This window comes from Camelina sativa, chromosome 5, assembly GCF_000633955.1.
Source record: "Camelina sativa cultivar DH55 chromosome 5, Cs, whole genome shotgun sequence".
In the NCBI taxonomy this organism is placed as follows: Eukaryota; Viridiplantae; Streptophyta; class Magnoliopsida; order Brassicales; family Brassicaceae; genus Camelina; species Camelina sativa.
The window spans coordinates 20,793,506-20,815,371 of NC_025689.1; the positions used below are offsets into that span (position 1 = coordinate 20,793,506).

The following is a 21,866-nucleotide window of genomic DNA, read 5'->3' on the forward strand; positions in this document are numbered from 1 at the left end:
TTTTTTGTCCATATTTTGCATTGTTTATATCCTAACCTTAGCATTTTTAGGTCATTAACTGTAGGAATTCGCATTTAGGGTGTTGCATTCTTGCATTTGCATATTTTGGATGAAAACAAGTGCTTTAGAGCCTAAAATGGGGAGAAACAAGGTCAAATCCGAGCATGTACTCGAAGGAGCTATTGAGCAGGAAGAACAGTCCAAACCTCAACCCGATCGAGGAGGATCCAAGAGAAGGAAGAACAACCCGAAGACCTACCCGAGGAGTAACCCGACCTCATCCTCGTGCACCCCATCGAGCAGACCCTTGGGCAGGACTGGGAAGCTAGGTTAAAGGGGTTTCCATATATAAACCCCCTCTTCTTCCTCTCGCCCTAGCACACCGCAGACACTCAATCCAGAGAGCGAGGACTTCTGAGAGAGATCTTGAGCAACTCAAACTCTTTTTCTACTTTGTTAGGATTTATTTTACATCTTTTTGCTATCTTTTTAGATTTCTACTCTGCACTCTTCACTTTTATTCTATTTTTTAATACAATGCAATTTTCGTTTATCTATGCTTTTATGTTTTCTGCAATGAAATCTGAGTAGTGAAACAAAGTTTCTAGGGATGAGATAGACAATTAGGTGTTCTTGATCGGTTAGGATGTCTTAGCTTGGTTGTTTATGTTTTATAAATTTCTTTCTAGATTGGTGTTCTTAATGCTATCAACAGACCGAGAGGTTGAGATTAGATCTAGGGTGTTTTACTATCGAGAGATGTAGATGAAATGCTTGAATCAATCAATGCTAGAGATTTACTCACTTAGCCTAAGAGATTAGATGTGTAAGGAGTTTATTGACAATAATGAATCGGTTTTTATTGTCTGTTTGGTCATGTTTCTCCAACGAGATTTGGGTAGGGGAGTGATTGATGTAGTACTTTTCTCAATTAAATTATCGAACCTCAGTTTGCAATGATCAACACACCATGAATACACATGAATGCTTAATCTAAGCTAATAAGAAAGGGGTTTCTTTTAAGTATCAACTAGCTATAAGCAACTTTAAATAAAGCAAACAAACAAACTAAAAGCAAGCAAACACACAACTAAGAACAATTTTAAAATCAAGATAAAACAAGTGAACCTTGGGCAAGGTAATTGACTTGGGAGATAGCTAATCAATCCTAGATGTCTAAGCAACAATCAAGAACAATCCTATGGCTAAGAACACTTATGCAAATCAATCCATTTCCATGATAGAGATTCTATGCTAATCAAGTGATAATCAACAATTTCCAAAGGTAATCACAAGGCAAGCATGTATTAATATCAAGTCTAAATACCACTAAGCACCCTAATCATCAATTTCAATTGGCTAGGAATGCAAAGCTCTTGAAAAGTTTGGTTCAGGAATTTCATCAAACACCTTATGGGCATGGAAATCCTAATGTCTAGATTAAAGCTTGATCAAGGCTATCTAGCACTATTATCACTAATCAAGATAGGAAATACATAAATAAAGCCCTAGACATCAAAGATCAATCATCTATCTCCCTAATCTACCAAGCCCAAAGTCCTAAAAGATCTACTCACTCATAATTATGATCACACAAAGGTAGAGGTTTGATCTTTGTGAAATCATAATAAGAGATTATAGATTGAGAGATTAGAAGAAGAAATTGCTATTAAAAACTTAGAAATACTCAATCATTCAACAAACCAAGAGTATATAATCTTAAGAACCCTAAGAGGCTACTAAACAAAAGATAAGATAAGATATGATCCTTTCCCCTTAATAGGTTTAGAGTATTTATAGGAAAGTAGAAGAGAACCTAGGTCAACCCAAAACAAACTGGGTCAAACCCGGTTCAAAAATAAAACAATTGTGATGCTGGCTCCAGCGGCCATGGTTTGGCTGCTTGTCTTGGCCGCTGGTGCACTCGGTCTTCTGCATCTCTTCTTCACTCGGCCACCGTTTGGCCGCTGGTCCTTGGCCGCTGGTGTAATCGCTTGAGATCCTCAACGCCTCACGCGGCCACGTCTTGACCGCTGATCCTTGGCCGCTGCTCCATACGCTCAATGCACGTCCTCTGGCTGTATATACGCTCACTAAAACAGGTATATCTCCTAACACACACATCCGATTGTCCTGATATTGCCTCCATTGCAAAGCTTACTCAATTTCCAATAACTTTGGTGAAGAACTCCAGAGCTAAATCCCAAGGAAAGGTCTTCATACGAGTCGATCTTTGATGGACTGCAGACTGGTTCCGAATCATCAATCATCTTGTGCGTATCCAAATCTGTGTCTTCCATTATATTGCTAATTCTTGACTTATTTAGCTCCAAAGCACACTTTTCTTGTACATCTCTACTCCAACACCTGAGATACCAAACTTGATGCAAAATGCAACCTAAACAACCTAAATGCTAATGAATATGCACAAAACAATGAATAATTAAGCTTTAAAATCACATAAAAAACACAAGATATCAGTGATCAAGGTTGATTGTTTCTATCACGAGAGTGTTTTAACAAGATTTTAGAGATTCATTGTCTAGGGAATATTTGCTTGAGGCATGTAGGAAATCCATACTGGTCAGGAACACTTAGGAGTCGATTACCCCATCCTTAGGAGCTTTCGTATTTTGATTGTTTACATTTTTATTCATCACTCGACCCTATACCCGAACTGGTACTCGATCACCAGCTTCGTGTACACCTTCGAGTTGTTCATACTTTCTTTGTTTACTCGATCCCCCACCCGATCTTGTACTCGAATGCTTGCATTGAGTGCTTAGGTCGTGTGGTTCTTGTTTATTTGATTTCTTTTATTTGTTTTAGGATTGCTAGATCAAAACCATTTCTTGCTTGGCTTGACTTGCATAGTTCTGATCATATCTCATCTGCTAGCATAACAACCATTTGGATTGATGACCCTTTGTACTACAACTGCATAGGGAATTGATATCCTGGGTGAAAATCATGTTCTCACCAGCAGAGACCGGAAACTCATCCCTACAAATCAGAACTCAAAAACCACAAATTTATATTCCATATTGCAAAGAAGAAGCAACAATGTCGAAGTTCAACAGCTCCAAGACCGTAATATGCAATTAATAGTCTAATTACAAAGAGATCTGTGTGATTCATTCCATCTTTAACCTTTTTACAGATCCTAAAAAGAGAAAGGAAATATTGAGAGGAACGAAATACATACATTTCGGTGGTTCATCATCAGTGTTCTCTGAACCACGAGACATCATTATCTTCTGAGTCTTCAAACCTTGACTCATAAACGTCTTAATCTTATCCCTTAGGCCCTTGAAATTTTAGGTTCTTCAAGGCGTTTACAATGATGATTGAAGTTGTCGGTGTATGCTTCTCCTCCCGGAGATCTCCAATCCAACCTAAAAAACAGATCGAGAGCAATGAGCGTTACTTCTCTCTCTTTATATATATAGCAAAAGAAGAACTTAAAGAAATTCACATCACTAACTGATTTTCATCATCAACAGATCCAAAACTCACCATTGATTCCAGACTTCATCAAAAATACTAGTAGAAGACCCGTTTTCGTTTGGGATAAAGTTTTCGACCTACCTCTTACGGTTCCTAAACATCATAAATAAAACTTTCATATCTTCTTTTAAGTTAAACAAAGGAATTTTACGAACAAATTTTTTACAAACACTAAGGCAATAGGATTACACTTACCACAATATGAGGATCAGATCCGTAAGCTATCTTTAAGTTCAGCCAAGCAAAAACATAGATTCCTTTGGCTATCTGCAAAGCTTTTACCCAACAATCCAAACACAAATAATAATTGTTGTTGGTTGATGCTGCTTGGTTCGAATCCTATTTCATCTGTGCAGCTTCGTCGGAAAAAAGAAAAAGAACTTTTTGCAAAAGGACTTGGAGAGGCGACAAAGAGCATAGAGAGAGAAACAATTTTTTTAGGTCTTTTAATTTGACGGACATTATCAAAATGAATCAACGGTCACGATTAAATAAAAGGATCCAAAATAATATAAGCGGGTCAAAAAAGATCCACGTGTTTATCCGTTTACAAGTGGGAGAAAATTTTGTTTTTACCCTTTTTTAATAGAATAATTTGGTCGTAATTCCAATGGCAGTCAGTTGTATTTTTTTTTACAAAACTAAGGTTAGTTTGTTAAACGACTTTTTTTATAGTAGGGATTATTCTTTTCTTCGAATGTGTGTCTTGTGCTAGTCCGGTTCTCTTTACTACAACAATACGGCTGTTCAAACGATTAAGCCTAAAAGCAAAGTCACTTTTAAGCATACATTTTTTTCATTTTAGTTTGGATATCTGGGATATGGAGACTTTAGGTACATATAAATTTCAGGTATATTATCTACTACAAGTCTACAAGACAGACTTATCTTCTATAAGTGCGTTTCACAACAACTGCCATTGCCGGACTGTGAAATGAATAATTCATGAAAAGGGATCTAGCGGGCGAGCAAGAGTTCACAAAGAAACTATCATCCGACCGTTCAGCAATCCTTACGTTGTTTCTATACTTGTATGGTAAAAGAAGTTGACACATTTAAGTATAAACACATATATTTGGTGACAAGCTTTGCAATCTGAGAAGCTTAACTTCAATCAGAATTCACCCACACAACTGCAAGAGTCACAAGAGAAGCATAGATTGAGGTAGGCAGCTTCTGCACAACTTTGCCAACTCCTGGAACACCTTCCGTGGCCCTCTTCGTAGCGATAGCCACAGTAGGAGCCACAATCAAAGATATGATCAAACCCTGACTAACCACATTGAATGTTTCAGCCGTAAGCTGCTAAAAAAACTTCACAAACTCCTCCCTATAAATTTCTCCATCCAAGTTGATATCACAGTCCTATTACCCAAAAAAAAACATCACTCAAATATACCAAATTTTCCCATTTTCTTTTACTGTGTATTTTTTCCAGAAATATCTACAATTTAAAAATTAGATCATATTATTAGGGCATGTTATTTAGTTTTAATTTATAAAGATTTTTGAAGAGTTCAACAAAAAAATATTAAAAGTGAATAAGTGAAAGATTTTTAAGGATTGTTAGAGAGTATTTTATAGTTTTCTTGATTAATTTTCTAAAATCTTGTAAAGTGCTCCAAACAATCTCTATATTTTTTTTGATATTTTCCATGATTTTGTTTTATAAAGAAAGTGTCTAAAATGATGAACTAATAACATATTAATTGAATTCATTAACAATACTAGATTCTTTTGTTTTACCAATGCATATGCTATAACAACCTCTCTAGAAAAAGTGAAAGAGTAGTACCGTCATAATGCTTCTTACAAGATCCTTAGAAGGCGGATCGAAATGAGGACCAGGCAATCTCTTGTTTATGTCACTGACAAACATCACAACAACAAGAGAAATTTAATACAAAATTGTCTAAATCAGTAAATTAACCCTCGAAATTTTTTTTTGTTACTTGTAAACGAGAAGCACGGCGTTGTATAGCACTTCAAACGTAAGATTGGCTCTTCCGGTTTGAATCTTGAACCGATCGAAATCACGATCACATATCGCTTATACCTGCTTATGCCTCCACTCTTTACCTGTAATTACGATTGCGATCACATTCACATACCATAAGAAGCAATTTCATTATCTAGACACAGTTAAATTACTAATTCTGATTTATGAATGAACCAATACTACAAATTAAAAGCAATTTTTTCAAACCTCGGAGCTTGTTAAAGACTTGTCCCATGGCGATGAATGATAATCTTTCTTCTCGTCTGATTGATTGCACAAAACAATTATTTTTTTTGTTTTTAATATGTGGATCTGAGTGAAGTAACAATTCAAAGATTTTTACTGTAGATATTTAGGCCCATTTAAATGTTGGTCAACGGCCCATTAATGATCCGAGCATTTAGTTCACTATCCTTTATTAACCAAATAATAACAATATTTTTAGAAATATATTAAATATTAAATAGATCAATCAATAAAAATACTAATACTACTTTTAATGTATATAAAATAAATTTTACATTTAATTTTAAAATAAAATTTAATTTAAAATATTCTTTAGTTTTTATTTACGATATGCACATTTTTAAATTTATTATACTATTCATACAATTTCCAAATAAAGCTTTCAAATTAATTTAACATGAAATTTTGTATAAAATATATTTTTCTACCAATATACTGTGAAAATATGAATATTATTGTATTATAAAATTAAAATATTATTAATAAACATAATTTTTATTTAATTTAAAATAGAAAACGAATTTTAATATTTATTCTTTTTCTGTTCCATTTGTTCCTCATCAATTTTGGGGAGGAACATTTTTGGTCTAGTGTTCCTCATTTTATGAGGAATGTAGAGGAATGATGAGGAAATCATATTCTTTGTAAATGGTAAAAATTTTGAGGAATGAAGAGGAATATTATATTCCTCCTCGTTATTTTCCTAAATTTTGGTTACCAGTTGGAGCCATAGTTTATATGCCTTTCGCGATCGAGAATATATCTTTTGTAATTCTTTATGAAGTTACTTTTTTTGCTTTCTTTTGTCAACAAAAATTCCATTAAATTAAGTTACAAGGTTCTTGATACTCCCTCTAAGAAGAACATGATACAACCAACTAATTTACATAAGAGGAAAGAAAGCTATGGTATGTTGCTTAAACATATGCACAACATCCAGATCAAATTACAACATAAGAGATAATAAAGTTGAAAGCTTAAATAGAAACAACTAAAGCAAATATAAATAGGTATTGAAACCTTAAAGATAGTGAGATCCACCAAAGAGATATGCCACATGAAGTGATGAGAAGTTGACCAACCGCAAAACGACAAATTCCTCACTAAAATACAAAGATTCCAACGGATTTTAAAAAACCTAACTCGCACTAAAGATGATGAATCTTCAGCTCCCTGAACAGGGAGGCAGCATGAACCTAACCCTCTTTGTTTTATTGATTTGTTTAATTTCCTTACCATCCTATGTGCTTATATCGTATGTGCTTATCAACTAGACGTTTATATTGTCCACTAAATCAGACCTAAAATATTAATCTGTGAACCTTGTTTGCTTACCACTTTATTTTTTTCCTCAAATATCTATTTCTTTTCCTTAATATATTTTTCTTTTTCATTTTTTTTTGTTTTTGTTCATTTTAATGGTATAAATATTGCAAATTAAAGAAAATTTGTAATATTCAAAAATGCTTTTTTTTTATAAATTTTAAAATTTGTATTTCATTAAATTTTATTTTAAGAAAAAATGAGACAAATATTCATCAAAAAAGTTATTTTAGGATGTCAAAATACAAAATAGAATGTAGTTGATTACTTTTCTAATAAATGGTGGAAGGTAAAGTTTTGCCTTCCGTTCTCCTACCAAAAAAAAATTAAAAAAAAAAACATTATAATCTTACGAAATTTATAATAAAAACAATTTTTTAGAACAACATTTTTTTGCAAAATAGTTGTTAGTTATAAATAATTAACAGAACAGTAAAAAAATGAATAATTATCATGAATAGGTCCCTCACCAAGGAGATCACAGAATCAGAGATTCGCAAAGCTTTATTTGCCATGCATCCTGAGAAGAGACCAGGACCTGATGGGATGACGGCTCTGTTTTTTCAGAGGTTTTGGTCCTCTCTCAAAGGAGATTTGGTGGCTCTGGTAAAGGAATTTTCCGTACTGATCGTTTCGATCCTCGGTTAAATGAGACTAATATTTGTCTCATCCCTAAGACGGATAGGCCTGAACGGATGACGGAATTTAGGCCGATTAGCCTCTGTAATGTGTGCTATAAGATCATCTCTAAAGTATTGTGTTTCCGGCTTAAGCGGTTTCTCCCATCTCTTGTTTCAGAAACCCAATCGGCTTTTGTTTCTGGTCGTCTTATTACAGATAATATTCTGGTGGCCCAGGAAATGTTTCATGGCTCAAATACAAATCCACGATGTAAATCAGAGTTTTTGGCCTTTAAAACGGACATGAGTAAGGCATATGACCGTGTGGAGTGGGATTTTTTGGAGGCGGTTATGTTAGCGATGGGATTTGATAGGAAATGGATATCCTGGATTATGTGGTGTGTTTCCTCTGTCTCGTATCAGGTTCTTATAAATGGTCAACCTAGGGGGTATATTAAGCCACAGAGAGGGCTTCGTCAGGGGATCCTTTATCTCCTTATTTGTTTATTTTATGCACGGAGGTTTTAATTGCCAATATTAAGAAGACAGAAAGAGAGCAGAGGATTACGGGTATCAAGTTAGCTCGGGACTGCCCCATTATCTCACATCTGGTGTTTGCAGATGATAGTCTGTTTTTCTGTAAGGCGGACGCAGCTGAATGCTCTGCGGTTATGGAAATTATTGGTGATTACGGGAAAGCATCGGGTCAGGAGGTTAACTTGGAGAAGTCTTCCATTATGTTTGGGAAAAAAGTTTCCCCAAATGTAAGATCTCAGTTACATTCTGTAATGGGTATTACCAAAGAAGACAGTATGGATTCGTATTTGGGTATTCCTGGAAATCTACAGGGTTCAAGAACTAAGGTTTTTAGTTACGTTAATGAGCGTTTAGATGATCGGGTGAATGGTTGGTCTGTGAAGTATCTCTCGAAAGGTGGTAAGGAGGTTATGATTAAATCGGTGGCTTTGGCTCTCCCAACCCATGTTATGTCTTGTTACAAATTGCCAGCGGAATTAACGTCTAATTCAACAAGTGCTATCTCAAGATTTTGGTGGAAGTCCAACGATAAGGCAAGAGGTCTACACTGGGTCGCGTGGGATAAATTGTGTAAGGATAAATGTGATGGCGGTTTAGGTTTTCGCGCTCTGGAACAATTTAATGAAGCAATGTTGGCTAAACAATATTAGCGGTTAATTCATTATCCAACATCTCTGATGGCTCGGGTTATGAAAGGTAGATATTTTCGGAAGAAACACCCTCTACAGGCTAAGAAACCTTACTCCCCTTCATTTGCTTGTAGGAGTATTTTCTCAACTAAAGGTTTGGTGGAACATGGATCAAGATGGGCAATAGGTTCGGGTTGTAACGTTTCAGTGTGGCGAGACCCGTGGATTCCAGATATTCAGCCTAGATCAGCAAACGGTCGTGGTAGGTGGTTACATCCCAATCTAATGGTTAACCATTTGATTAACCCAAATACGAAGGAATGGCATATGCCAATCCTCGAGGAGTACATGGATCCGGCGGATATCCCACTCATTTTATCGATAAAGAACAGTAAATCGTTTAAATCAGATCAATTGATTTGGCATTATTCTAGATCAGGGAGGTATACGGTCAAATCTGGCTACCGTCAAGCACGTGCTTTAATTAAAGAAGTCGAATATGAACCGACGTGCACGGCTCTTAGGGCACAGGCTTGGAATCTCGAGGTTCCCTCAAAAATTCAGTATTTTTTCTGGCAAATAGCCTCTGGGTCCCTTCCGGTGATGGAACGTCTGGCTTATAGGGGAGTTCGGTGCGATCCTCTCTGTCCAAGATGTGGTCTGGCAGGTGAGTCTATTAATCATGTACTTTTTTAGTGTCCCCGATCGCGTTGGATTTGGGAATTATTTTCACAAGATTTATGTCGGGAAGGTTTTCCCTATAATTCTGTTTTCACGAATTTAGATTTCATTTACTGGAGGGTGTCGTCCCTGTCGTTGGCCTCGGGCTTAAGTTTTACTTTACCGTGGCTTGTTTGGTCAATCTGGAAAGATAGGAACAAGAAAGTTTATCAGGGTATTGAGGCTGAGCCAATTGAAATTATTAATCAGGCGTCATCTGATAAGCTGCTTTGGGAGGAGGTCAAATCCTTCAATTCGGGTCCTCTACATCCCTCATCTTTGGAGGATCGGGATCCCGGTCCCCGATGTCAGGTCGATGGTTCTTGGAAAGTTTCGGATCCTCTGGAAGGTTTAGGTTGGTGGCTTTGTAATGGTGAGGATACAACAATACTTTTAGGTGCACGAAGTCAGCGACGTAGTCCTTCTCCCGTATACTCGGAGCTTTAGGCGTTGATTTGGGCGATGGAGTCCCTAGTGGAGTCAAGGATAGATTGTCAGAATTTCGAGACGGATTGCGCAGAATTAGTGGCGATGGTGCAATCTCCTGAAGAATGACCCGCTTTCTCCAATTTATTGGACGACTTCAGCTTGCTACGTTCATCCTTTCCTTCCATCAAGCTATCGAGGATTCCGCGCACAGATAATGTACGGGTAGATTACCTACCTTGCCCGATCTTCGAGATCTTTACTTTATGCGTTTTTTTTTGTAAATTATTTTCCTCCAATTTGGGATACCAACTTTGGAGTTATCTTCTGATTTAATGTTTGGCTGAAAAAAAAAAAAAAAAAATGTAAATGGGAGAGAGAAGGCCGCGAAAGCGAAACAAGAGAAGTAAGCTGAGTACCACAAAAAACATGGAGCCAGTATCTGCTTCCACCAATCCCATCTCTTCTTTCCATATCTCTTTGTTTTTTTATATATCCTCTCCTAATTGTCATATTTTTCACTATAATTTAAACTTTTTCAATTGTTGAAAGTTGAAACTATATTATTTTTACCACTTTTATTTTCTGCATGGTGGTTTGAATTTGGCCACCAAGAACTCTTGGATAAAAATAAAACTGAGAAAAAAAAAAAAAAAAACATAACACACATACATTCTCGCTTCGTCTGTGCCACACACACTCTCTTGCACCTCTCGACAATACTTTCAGGTGCGTTATTAGCTTTGCCAAATTGGGTTTGCTCTTAAGGAGATAACCAGTTACAGGTGATTATTTCATATCCAAATTCTCCAATCGATCGAACTCAAATCCGCCCGTGCCTTTGAAACCTGTCCGTAGATGCAAATTTAATTTTGAATGATATTTTTCTTCTTCTTCTTCTTCTTCTTCTTCTTCTTTATAATTTGGGTTTCTTTGTGGTCTGGATTGGGTTTAGATTGATTAGTCAAATTTGCGTAGTGATGATTGGCTTGGTGCTAACAACTAGAATAAAAGAAAAATACAATTCTTTTGGTGGATAACGTTATTAAATATTTTGTAATTTCAATATTATGTCTGAAAATCTGGGGGAAAAAAGACCAATAAAATTGTTTTCAATTCTTGTCTGGAATTCTGAAAATAAACCTCATGAGATTGTGTTTGGTTATGAAATCTGAAGTATTTTTCTTTTTTATGTTTTTTATTAGCAGAAGACAATCTTGAAAGAGCAAAGAGTGGTTCCTTTGTTGATGAATTGAGTGCAAAAAGAGTGTTGTATGATGGCTACTGCAGCTGTGATAGGACTCAACACTGGGAAAAGACTGTTGAGTTCATCGTTTTATCACTCAGATGTTACTGACAGGTTTTTATCTGTAAATGATCATTGTTCATCACAATATCATATTGCTTCAACCAAAAGTGGGATAACTGCGAAAAAGGCGTCATCATCGAACTATAGTCCGAATTTTCCCTCATCGAATCGTCACACACAATCTGCCAAGGCGCTGACAGAGAGTGTAGATGTTGCTTCTACTGAACAGCCATGGGTACCTACTGGAACTGATAAGGAATCGGAAGAGGAAGAGGATTGTTATGATGATGATGATCTACTAATTGGTCATTCTGTTGAAGCACTTTTACTGCTACAGAAGTCTATGTTAGAGAAAAGTTGGAATCTTTCGTTTGACAAGGCAAGTCATGAATCCTCCTCGGGGAAGAGGACTATCCGGAAGAAGAAGATTCCGGTTATCACCTGTTCAGGGATTTCAGCTCGTCAAAGGAGAATTGGTGCTAAGAAGAAAACTAATATGATGACTAATGCTAAAGCAGTTTCTAGTGGAAAGCAAGTCAGATCAGTGATGAGTTCAGACTTGTTCCAACACAACCGTGTGAGAGGTTATGTGAAAGGTGTAATAAGTGAAGATGTGCTTAGCCACTCGGAAGTGGTTCGCTTGTCCAAGAAAATCAAATCTGGTCTGCGTCTTGATGATCATAAGTCAAGGTAAAGTAACATACTACTACTACACATAGAAAAGAGTTGAACTGAATGAATTAATTACTGATTAGAGACTAAAATTATTGTCTGGTGAAAACATTTAATTAGATTGAAGGATAGATTAGGCTGTGAGCCTTCTGATGAGNATGTTGCTTCTACTGAACAGCCATGGGTACCTACTGGAACTGATAAGGAATCGGAAGAGGAAGAGGATTGTTATGATGATGATGATCTACTAATTGGTCATTCTGTTGAAGCACTTTTACTGCTACAGAAGTCTATGTTAGAGAAAAGTTGGAATCTTTCGTTTGACAAGGCAAGTCATGAATCCTCCTCGGGGAAGAGGACTATCCGGAAGAAGAAGATTCCGGTTATCACCTGTTCAGGGATTTCAGCTCGTCAAAGGAGAATTGGTGCTAAGAAGAAAACTAATATGATGACTAATGCTAAAGCAGTTTCTAGTGGAAAGCAAGTCAGATCAGTGATGAGTTCAGACTTGTTCCAACACAACCGTGTGAGAGGTTATGTGAAAGGTGTAATAAGTGAAGATGTGCTTAGCCACTCGGAAGTGGTTCGCTTGTCCAAGAAAATCAAATCTGGTCTGCGTCTTGATGATCATAAGTCAAGGTAAAGTAACATACTACTACTACACATAGAAAAGAGTTGAACTGAATGAATTAATTACTGATTAGAGACTAAAATTATTGTCTGGTGAAAACATTTAATTAGATTGAAGGATAGATTAGGCTGTGAGCCTTCTGATGAGCAGCTTGCCATATCCTTGAAGATATCTCGGGCCGAGCTGCAGGCGTGGTTGATGGAATGTCATCTAGCTAGAGAAAAGTTGGCTATGAGCAATGTGCGTTTGGTTCTGTCTATTGCTCAGCGTTACGATAATATGGGAGCAGAAATGTCTGACCTTGTTCAGGTAATTTCCAAGTGTACTCTTTTGTTATAGCATTTCATCAACTTTTCTATTATTAAGATTTTTTTGTTTCTCTACTATATGAAGGGTGGTCTTATCGGACTTTTGCGGGGAATAGAGAAATTCGATTCTTCCAAGGGTTTCAGAATTTCAACTTATGTGTATTGGTGGATTCGGCAGGTGAGAACAATCGCCCTTTCAGCTAATATGCTTGATGTCTTTTGCTTGCCAGTATGATACGTTAAATTGTAAAAAGCTGACTCTTTTGTTTCAAATTTCTCTAAAAGGGTGTCTCAAGAGCATTAGTGGACAACTCAAGAACCTTGAGGTTACCTACTCACCTTCATGAAAGGCTCGGTCTAATCCGAAATGCAAAGCTTAGACTTCAGGAGAAAGGAATCACACCCTCCATTGATGTAAGTGTATTATTAACATTCGAATAGTTTTGGTTTCTCCTCCTGTCTACATTGTGTATGCTTATAGTGATNTTATTAACATTCGAATAGTTTTGGTTTCTCCTCCTGTCTACATTGTGTAAAGTAATTTTTCTTTCCAGAGGATTGCAGAGTCTCTAAACATGTCTCAGAAGAAAGTTAGAAATGCAACAGAGGTAATAAAAAAATAAAAATAAAAACTAATTCTGATTCAAAGGGTCCCATGCGAATATTTGTGTTCATGCTCTTGAACTTGCAAAATGCAGGCTGTAAGCAAAATATTTTCTCTAGATAGAGATGCATTTCCTTCTTTGAACGGTCTCCCTGGAGAAACTCATCACAGTGTAAGTTTTGTTTCTCTTAAAAACCAAAACAACAGTGTTCTGGTATCACCTTCCATTATGTTTCCCTGCAGTCTCTCCTCTCCAGTATATAACATTTGGCTGGTTTGTTTTTCAATAATTTTCAGTACATTGCGGATAATCGTTTGGAGAACAATCCGTGGTACGGGTATGATGAGTGGGCACTCAAGGTAAAAAAAAAAAAAGTAGAAATGTCACAAGTGAAGCTACAAGTTTTTTTTTTTTATCTATAATTAATGAAGCTTAAGCTATACTTAGTGAACATTGAAATTTGAGCATGTTGATGATAAAATTTGCAGGAGGAAGTGAGCAAGCTTATAAGTGCAACCCTCGGAGAACGGGAAAGGGAGATCATTCGATTATACTATGGTCTAGACAAAGAATGTCTCACATGGGAAGACATAAGCAAAAGGTATACTATATATATAGTATTCAATCTTAAGCCTCTTGACCCATGGGAAAATATCATCAAGATGGATCTTTAAACTGTTTCCTGACAAATTGCAGGATAGGATTATCGAGAGAGAGGGTGAGACAGGTAGGGCTTGTGGCACTGGAGAAACTAAAACACGCAGCGAGGAAGAGAAAGATGGAGGCAATGATCCTCAAGAACTGTTTTTTTTTTTTTTGTACATTTTCATTACATGAGAGCCATAGAGAGCGGTTGTGAATGTGTATATATACAGGACAAAAAAAAGGGGGGAAGAGTACTCTCTTTCTTTTTATCTTCCTTGCTTCTTTTTGTAAACTGAGTTGATAAACAAGAGACAGTGATGTAATATTGCTTCACGTAACTTCCTCATCTATGTCTATTCTCATTCCTCTTTTGTAATCTAGGGTCAATGGCCTGTTTTGGGCGTGAGGCTTCATGAGTTCCGCCTCTGAGCTTGGCATTTCTGTTCGACATAGGAAATACGATCTGTAGCTATTATTATGGCTGCTATGATTTCATCCCCTTCCTTATAATGTCAAACTGTTCGTATATGATGTTAAGTATTGGATCCTAAAATCTTCTTTAGTCAATGAGCTTTCTGTCTTCTGAGATGTTTAAGAGCTCATATCGATATCGTTTACGCTCACCAGCATTTTATCGAACACTTGGAGTTCACATTGTGTGTTTTTTACAATTGTTGACAACTCAGAAATCTCAACCACTTCGGAAGCATCGACCAGATATGATTGCTCCAAGAACATAGATGAGAAATCATCCTTGACATCCAATGATTCATTGCAAAATGTAAGGCTAGGTTCCAGTTCTGAATTTGATACCTTAGGTTGTGCAACACCATCAATCTTCATGTTTGATTCATTTGTCTCCACTTCAACCTCTGATATCGATTCTACTTCTTGAACGGATGATTCTGTTGGAACCGGTTCATGAACACAAAATGATTCGACCTCGGATGAAGAACCTTTCTTCACCGGAGCAAATTGAGCCAACACTCTTTGCTTAAAGACACTCCAATCCATAATTTTCTCTTTATTCATCTCTCGCATAAACCATGACAATGCAACTCCGTCTAAATACAAGAAGACTAGATCAAGCTTCGCATCATCTGAGAAACGGCCATGATTGAAAAGCTTCTCCACTTTTGGGATCCACAGTGACGGATCTGTTCCCGTGAAGATAGGCGTATCCATACAACCATCATCGACATCGTCATAGATCACAGATTCCACCGTCTTCATCGCGTTGAAGCTCCGATCACAGTTTCACCGCACCATTGATAGATCCTTGATCAATCGTACTTGTAAACTCAAACTATATTCAATTAGAAAGGAATTAGAGAATAACAGAGTTTATGGATTGTGAAAGAGATAACGGAATGAATACAATTGATAGCTCAATCTGAATAAGCACTGATCAACATTGATCAGTCACCGAGCACATCACTCGGTACCTCAGCACATCGCAGAAGGATTTACAAACTCAGATTCAACATAATGAAGAAGAAGAGCTTCACGACTCTTTAAGTTGATTCCGCAACGGCAAAGCCTCTCTCTAATTCTAAGTATGTGCTCTGTTCTTTATCTCTGTCCACGTCATCCTCTTCTTCACTTACTTCCTTATGAAGAATCGTATCACTCACGTTCACGGACGGTCAGTCAAATGCTTTACAACATGGTCCTGCGTAGCTTTGACGCTTTAAGAAACATGTATCTCCTGGTTTTCGAGCTGCGGGAGTATGATCCGCCAGTTAGTATGTTAGATGATCTTCATGAAAAAGTTTGTGGAGCAGAGCCGCCTGAGATTTTGAAGTAAAACTTTTGGAGTTATTTCCCAAGAGGGGCTGTTATTGGATAGATGATTTCTAATTCCATATGGAATTGTAAATTCTAGAAATCAAAAGACATGGATTTTGAAATAACATGTTTTATCATTGGATTTGGATCCTTCTATTTTACNAGAAGAAACAAGCTTTCAGTTTTTATCGTGTGTGGCGACTAAATCATGCCCATATTAATAAGCACGTGTTGAAATTGAAGATGCATGCACTTTGCATTCAAATGAAGGATAAAATAGAAGACCATGTTCAGAAGATTCTATTTTTTGTCCAAAAATTAAACTTATTAGTCTGTCCACAAGTTTCAGTTTAATCCATACTTTATCTGGCAAGAAATTAAATTACATTATTCTAAAACTCAAACTATATACACCATATGTTATTTAGGGGCTGTTATTGGATAGATGATTTCTAATTCCATATGGAATTGTAAATTCTAGAAATCAAAAGACATGGATTTTGAAATAACATGTTTTATCATTGGATTTGGATCCTTCTATTTTACACTTTCAAATCCATACAAATCCATTTAAAACATAATGTGGATTTTGAAATCCAAAAACAAATCATTAAATGAATAACATGGGATTTGAACAAGTATTTGTAAATCATAGAACCAATAACACATAATTTTGATAAGTATTTTAAAATCAATGATTGAATAACACATGATTTTTGGTTGGATTTCTAAATCCATTAAAATCATAGAACCAATAACCCCCTTGCGGCTCTTCAATTGTAATGTTAAAAACATTAGGGGCTATTTGCAATTAGCATGCTATGGATTTTACTTAGTTTTGGGGCCCGAAACCTATGTGTTTAGAAAACCTACTACTGTATAGTGGAAAATTCATTTTGTGTGAAGCTTATTTTCATCATTTTAACTTTTATAAATTCTAAGGTTTAATATTCTCCGAATGAATATTTTGATCTCATAAATTCAAAATTCTCTTGTGAGAATATTGAGTCTTGAATTGCTTCTATATGAGCTTGGGATTAAGAACTTATCATTGCACATTTTAAAACTACTTTAAGCATCACAATTCGACTTTAATCTTCTTTTTAAAAAAAATTGGTATAGTTTATACAAAGTAAAAAAAACAAAAAAAAAAAACAAACTGACACCAAATCATTAATGTAATATTACCCCTCGTAATTGAATAACAAATAATTTTCATCTAAAAAATGCTATGTTTGCTACTATGATAAGTTTTACTATAAATATAAACTAGGAATTGGACCCTCACATACGTGCGGGGTATTTTTTAACAATCATTTTTCCAAGATTTTAAGTCTGCACATACGTGGTTTGATTTATAACACATTCATATAGTAAATTTAGTATAGTATTTATAATCCAAATTTATAGTGGTTTGATTTCATTCCCGTTTGTGAATGTTTGAAACAAGACTGATTTCACATGGAACTTGGACTGACATAATGATGAATCCAGATGAGTTGTGAACCAGATTGACCATTTAAATTTCTATCATACTTATAAACTATCAAACTGGAAAAAGAGAGAGAGAGAGAGAGAGAGAGAGAGATAGAGAGAGAGAGAGAGAGAGAGAGAGAGAGAGAGAGAGAGAGAGAGAGAGAGAGAGAGAGAGAGAGAGAGAGAGAGAGAGAGAGAGAGAGAGAGAGAGAGAGAGAGAGAGAGAGAGAGAGAGAGAGAGAGAGAGAGAGAGAGAGAGAGAGAGAGAGAGAGAGAGAGAGAGAGAGAGAGAGAGAGAGAGAGAGAGAGAGAGAGAGAGAGAGAGAGAGAGAGAGAGAGAGAGAGAGAGAGAGAGAGAGAGAGAGAGAGAGAGAGAGAGAGAGAGAGAGAGAGAGAGAGAGAGAGAGAGAGAGAGAGAGAGAGAGAGAGAGAGAGAGAGAGAGAGAGAGAGAGAGAGAGAGAGAGAGAGAGAGAGAGAGAGAGAGAGAGAGAGAGAGAGAGAGAGAGAGAGAGAGAGAGAGAGAGAGAGAGAGAGAGAGAGAGAGAGAGAGAGAGAGAGAGAGAGAGAGAGAGTTGATTTCTTTGTTTTTTTTTGTCAAACGGATTGTTCTTTGTTTAGATGTTAAACTTTTTGTAGATTTTGTTGTAAATCATATCATGTCACTGTGTTGCTGTTTTTTTTTTAAACGTATTATTATTTTATTTATATATACAACATAGAATGAATCAGACTTGAGCAAGTGTCTTGGGAAGCTGTTAGAGCTTAGAAAATATGGAAGAATCAGACTTGGATAGCGTTTTTCGAAGGCAATTTCATTGTTGGAAGCACTATAAAAGGTCAGTTATTTAATTATATTGATTTTATAGTTAAGATTGTCTGTTTAAGATATGATTTTAACTTTGCAAATAAATTGAAGGTAACTTGCTTACAATACAACTGTAGATTTAAAGTTCGTCCTTTCATTATACCTCTTTATCTAGAGAGAAGCCTTCAAAATTCAAACAACAACAAAATAGAGAAGTTAAATGAATTTAAATGCTTAAATGGTAATACTATAATTGAAATACATAGGATATATATATACCCATCTCCAAGAATTTATCATTATGCCCAGAACCATAACCATATCTTAGCTTTGTTCCTTTAGAACCATAATCATAGCTTAGTTATGTTCCTTGAGTTGACCTGGAAAAGAAAACAGTTTATAAAAAATAAGAGTTGCTTATTTTATGTTAAAGAAAATAATAATAATAATAAAAGCACAAAAACATAAACCAATAGAGAAATCATATTTGATTGTGTTAATATATAACTTCTATTTAAAGTAGACATATAAGGGAGTTTTTAGTAAGGTTTGGTGTAGTTTACGACTTCTAGAATTGTTTTCTGAAAATACAAATCATTATTTTTTCTTTGATTTGTCATCTTTGTCCGTAAGGAACACCTTAGCCATGTTGTTGATATCAATCTACACAACACCGTGCACATACATATCAATTTCAAATTAAAAGGCATGCTCAAGATAATGCAAATCAAATAATGAAATATATGAACCTCTTCTTTGGGTATTATTGAGAATATGTAACTTGAAAGCGTGTTGTGCTGACCTATTATGAAATAAGAAAAAACATACCATCTCTAGTTAACCTTGTGTAAATAGAGAAAATAGACAATATATATGTAAGTAACAATAGAAGCAATCAAAATAGAGAAAATTAAAATGATTTGTTTTAAGTTATTAAAGAGACTTTGTAATACATGATTATACAATTGGTTTACTGACTTACCTTTTTTAATTGCTATTTCGCCAGTTTGGATGAAGTTCTGAAACATCATTGACCTGAGCCATGTGAGATGAAACAGGAGAAAATGTAAGTTCATTGAAACAATTTTAAAAAGTTTTAAACAAAATAGTAACACTTACTGCAGTATCAGCCAATACCATCTATAGTGTCTCTCCAGTGTATGTGGTATATTGATTCCATGTATGAATGATCTTAACTCTTATTTTCCAGATTGTTTTGAAGGCCTTAATATCCAGGACATGAGTGAAACCATCATTGGCGGCATCTCTTCTATTAAGGTGAATCTCTGAGCTATTCTTATAGGTTTGATTTGCTTGGTTGTTTACTTGTTTATGCCTTCTCTTTGGTTTTTTATAGATGTTTAAGATATGAGTAGTTGTGATTGTGGAAATATTGTGAGAGAAGAGATAATCTTGTTGACCAAGCTAATAATATATTGAAGATCTAAGATTTCCGGAATGTGTGAGTAAGATTTAGGATGATTATAAGGAATATGCTTCTAATATCTTAATGGATTGAACGCAAGAACCGTTTAAGAGTTTTTTTTATTTGATAAGGAATTTGCTGATATGGTTGGTTCCTTATTCTTCGTGAATCATAATTTATTGTGATTGTCTGAAATGAGAATATATATGATTAACTGAAAATATATGCAGTTAATGATTTGATTTCATTTTGCCTCTTGTTATGATACCAAGAGGATCATCAGGGATTCCATATTATTAGTTGTCATTTCTATGTTTCGTGCCATTATGATGTCTTTTTATTTGATTTCTCCTACAGGTTAAGAAGAAGAAGAGAGTGTTTTGATACATCTCTAATATATCTACGATCCGAATGAGATAGTCCCAAACAGTTACGATCCGCGTCCCATCTACAATTTGATTTATCTTGTTGCCCTTAATAATTTTTTTTCCCTTCTTCCTTTCTTTGGGCGTAGGGGTAAAATATGGAATTTTTTGTAAAATTTTTTTTCTGCTTTTGTACTCCCCAATTAATAATATAGATAGATAGATTCTGTTTTTACTCCCCAATTAATAGTATAGATTTACTAAAATAATGTATTTTTGAATGAAAACAAGTAGGTCTGAAAATTAGAACCGAACCAATTTGTCCAAACCAAACCGAACCGAGATTTAGTAAATATTTTGGTTTCTTTTCCTCTCTTTTGTAAACAACAAACAACATACATATGTACTACTACTAGATATACACCCGCGGTACACCATGAGCCTATTTTTTTTGTTTAGGAATACATAAATAAACTAATTATTTAATATTCTATATATGTAACTAATTAGTTTTATACTTGAAAAATTTGTAAATTTTTAAAGTCTAATATATTGTATAATTCATATTGTGTGTATCTATTGTTTTACTGAGGGTTAATAATTTAAAATACCATTTTTGTATATATAGATTCTTTTGGATAAACTATTAGTATTTTTTTGGTTCTTTGTATTTGTATTTACAATATAGTTTAAATCTATATATATTACGAATACTATTATTTTTAAAAATTAGATGAGTTTACCATAATTTGACAACCATATATTTAAAGCTGCACGGACATTTCTCTGAATATTTTTTAGTTCATATTAATCTCTATTAGATTTTGCAATATTAGTTGAAATTAAAATTTTCTCATTCTATAAAGAAGACTCTGTTCGAATATGGACCACAAAAATCAAATCAAAAATCTTATAGTTCATGGGTTTTATTAATGTCCAGGCCCATTGATATTTTTTTGGCAAAAAAAAAAAAGACAAAACAGATCAAAAACGTAAAACAAAAAAAAAATTGTTGTCTCGAGAGCACAATTCGATCCGACAAAATAGATAAGATTGAGTCGACGATGGATCAGAAGCTTATAATTTTCGAATTGAAAAAATCCAGAGTAAGATCCATCATCAATCTGTGTTAATGGAGTTTCCGATGTCGTCTTCAATTGTGGAATTCGGGTAAATTGAAAATTGTTTAGATTCCGATCTATTGTTTCTATTTCTACCAAAAAAATTTGGAATCTTTTTTTTTTTGTCTCCAGCGACTAATTCTGATTGTCCGTAGAGTAAAAGAAACGTCATTTTATTTTCTCTCTTATCATCGTCGACGATCTTGAATTTCAAATCTGAGACATAACCTTGTTTTTTTCCTGATTCTTTCATGTTTAAATCAGAAATAATAGATTAAGTTACTTAATAATTATGTAGAGAGAAGGTGTATTTCGAGTTCTATTTCTAATTCTTCAATGTTTAAATCAGAAATAATAGATGAATTTCTTGCTTTCTCAATAGTAGCTTTAGTGATTGGGGTTTTGTTTTTAGGCATCAGAAACAAAACAATTGGAGTTTTCCTTCACTTAGCCTCAATAAGAAGGAGGTGGGTGGATCTTTCTACACCAATCGCGTGATGGTCAGAGAGATTATCGAAGAAATTTAGGTCTTCTATCTGGTGAATTGGTTCTTTTGGGACATGGTTCAAAGTCTTTCAAGTTAAATCGCAACCTCATTCATGTGCCCCCTTTATCTTTGTTCCCAAATGGATACCATTCTGCATCCGATAAAAGTTATGTTTTTTTCCGAGGCTGTCCAAAAGAATTCATCTGTTCTTTGTGTTGTA

General features: G+C 35.2%; 1 protein-coding gene and 1 pseudogene across 7 annotated transcripts; one reads left to right on the forward strand and one right to left on the reverse strand.

Moving 5' to 3' along the window:
- On the reverse strand, window positions 4,509–5,762 carry LOC104787299 (annotated as a pseudogene).
- Window positions 10,570–14,523, forward strand: LOC104787300 (RNA polymerase sigma factor sigA). 7 transcript variants are annotated; one of them, XM_019245987.1, is made up of 11 exons: window positions 10,571–10,792; window positions 11,213–11,551; window positions 12,173–12,627; window positions 12,730–12,928; window positions 13,013–13,105; window positions 13,213–13,341; window positions 13,482–13,535; window positions 13,626–13,703; window positions 13,829–13,891; window positions 14,021–14,133; window positions 14,229–14,523. In XM_019245987.1, exons 2-11 carry the CDS (start codon window positions 11,282–11,284, stop codon window positions 14,389–14,391), a joined length of 1,617 nt encoding a protein of 538 aa, XP_019101532.1. In that variant the 5' UTR covers window positions 10,571–10,792; window positions 11,213–11,281; the 3' UTR covers window positions 14,392–14,523. The 7 variants fall into 7 exon arrangements, with proteins under 7 accessions (XP_019101533.1, XP_019101535.1, XP_019101532.1 ...); XM_019245989.1 differs by having other exon boundaries at window positions 10,571–10,736; XM_019245985.1 differs by having other exon boundaries at window positions 10,571–10,736; window positions 11,216–11,551.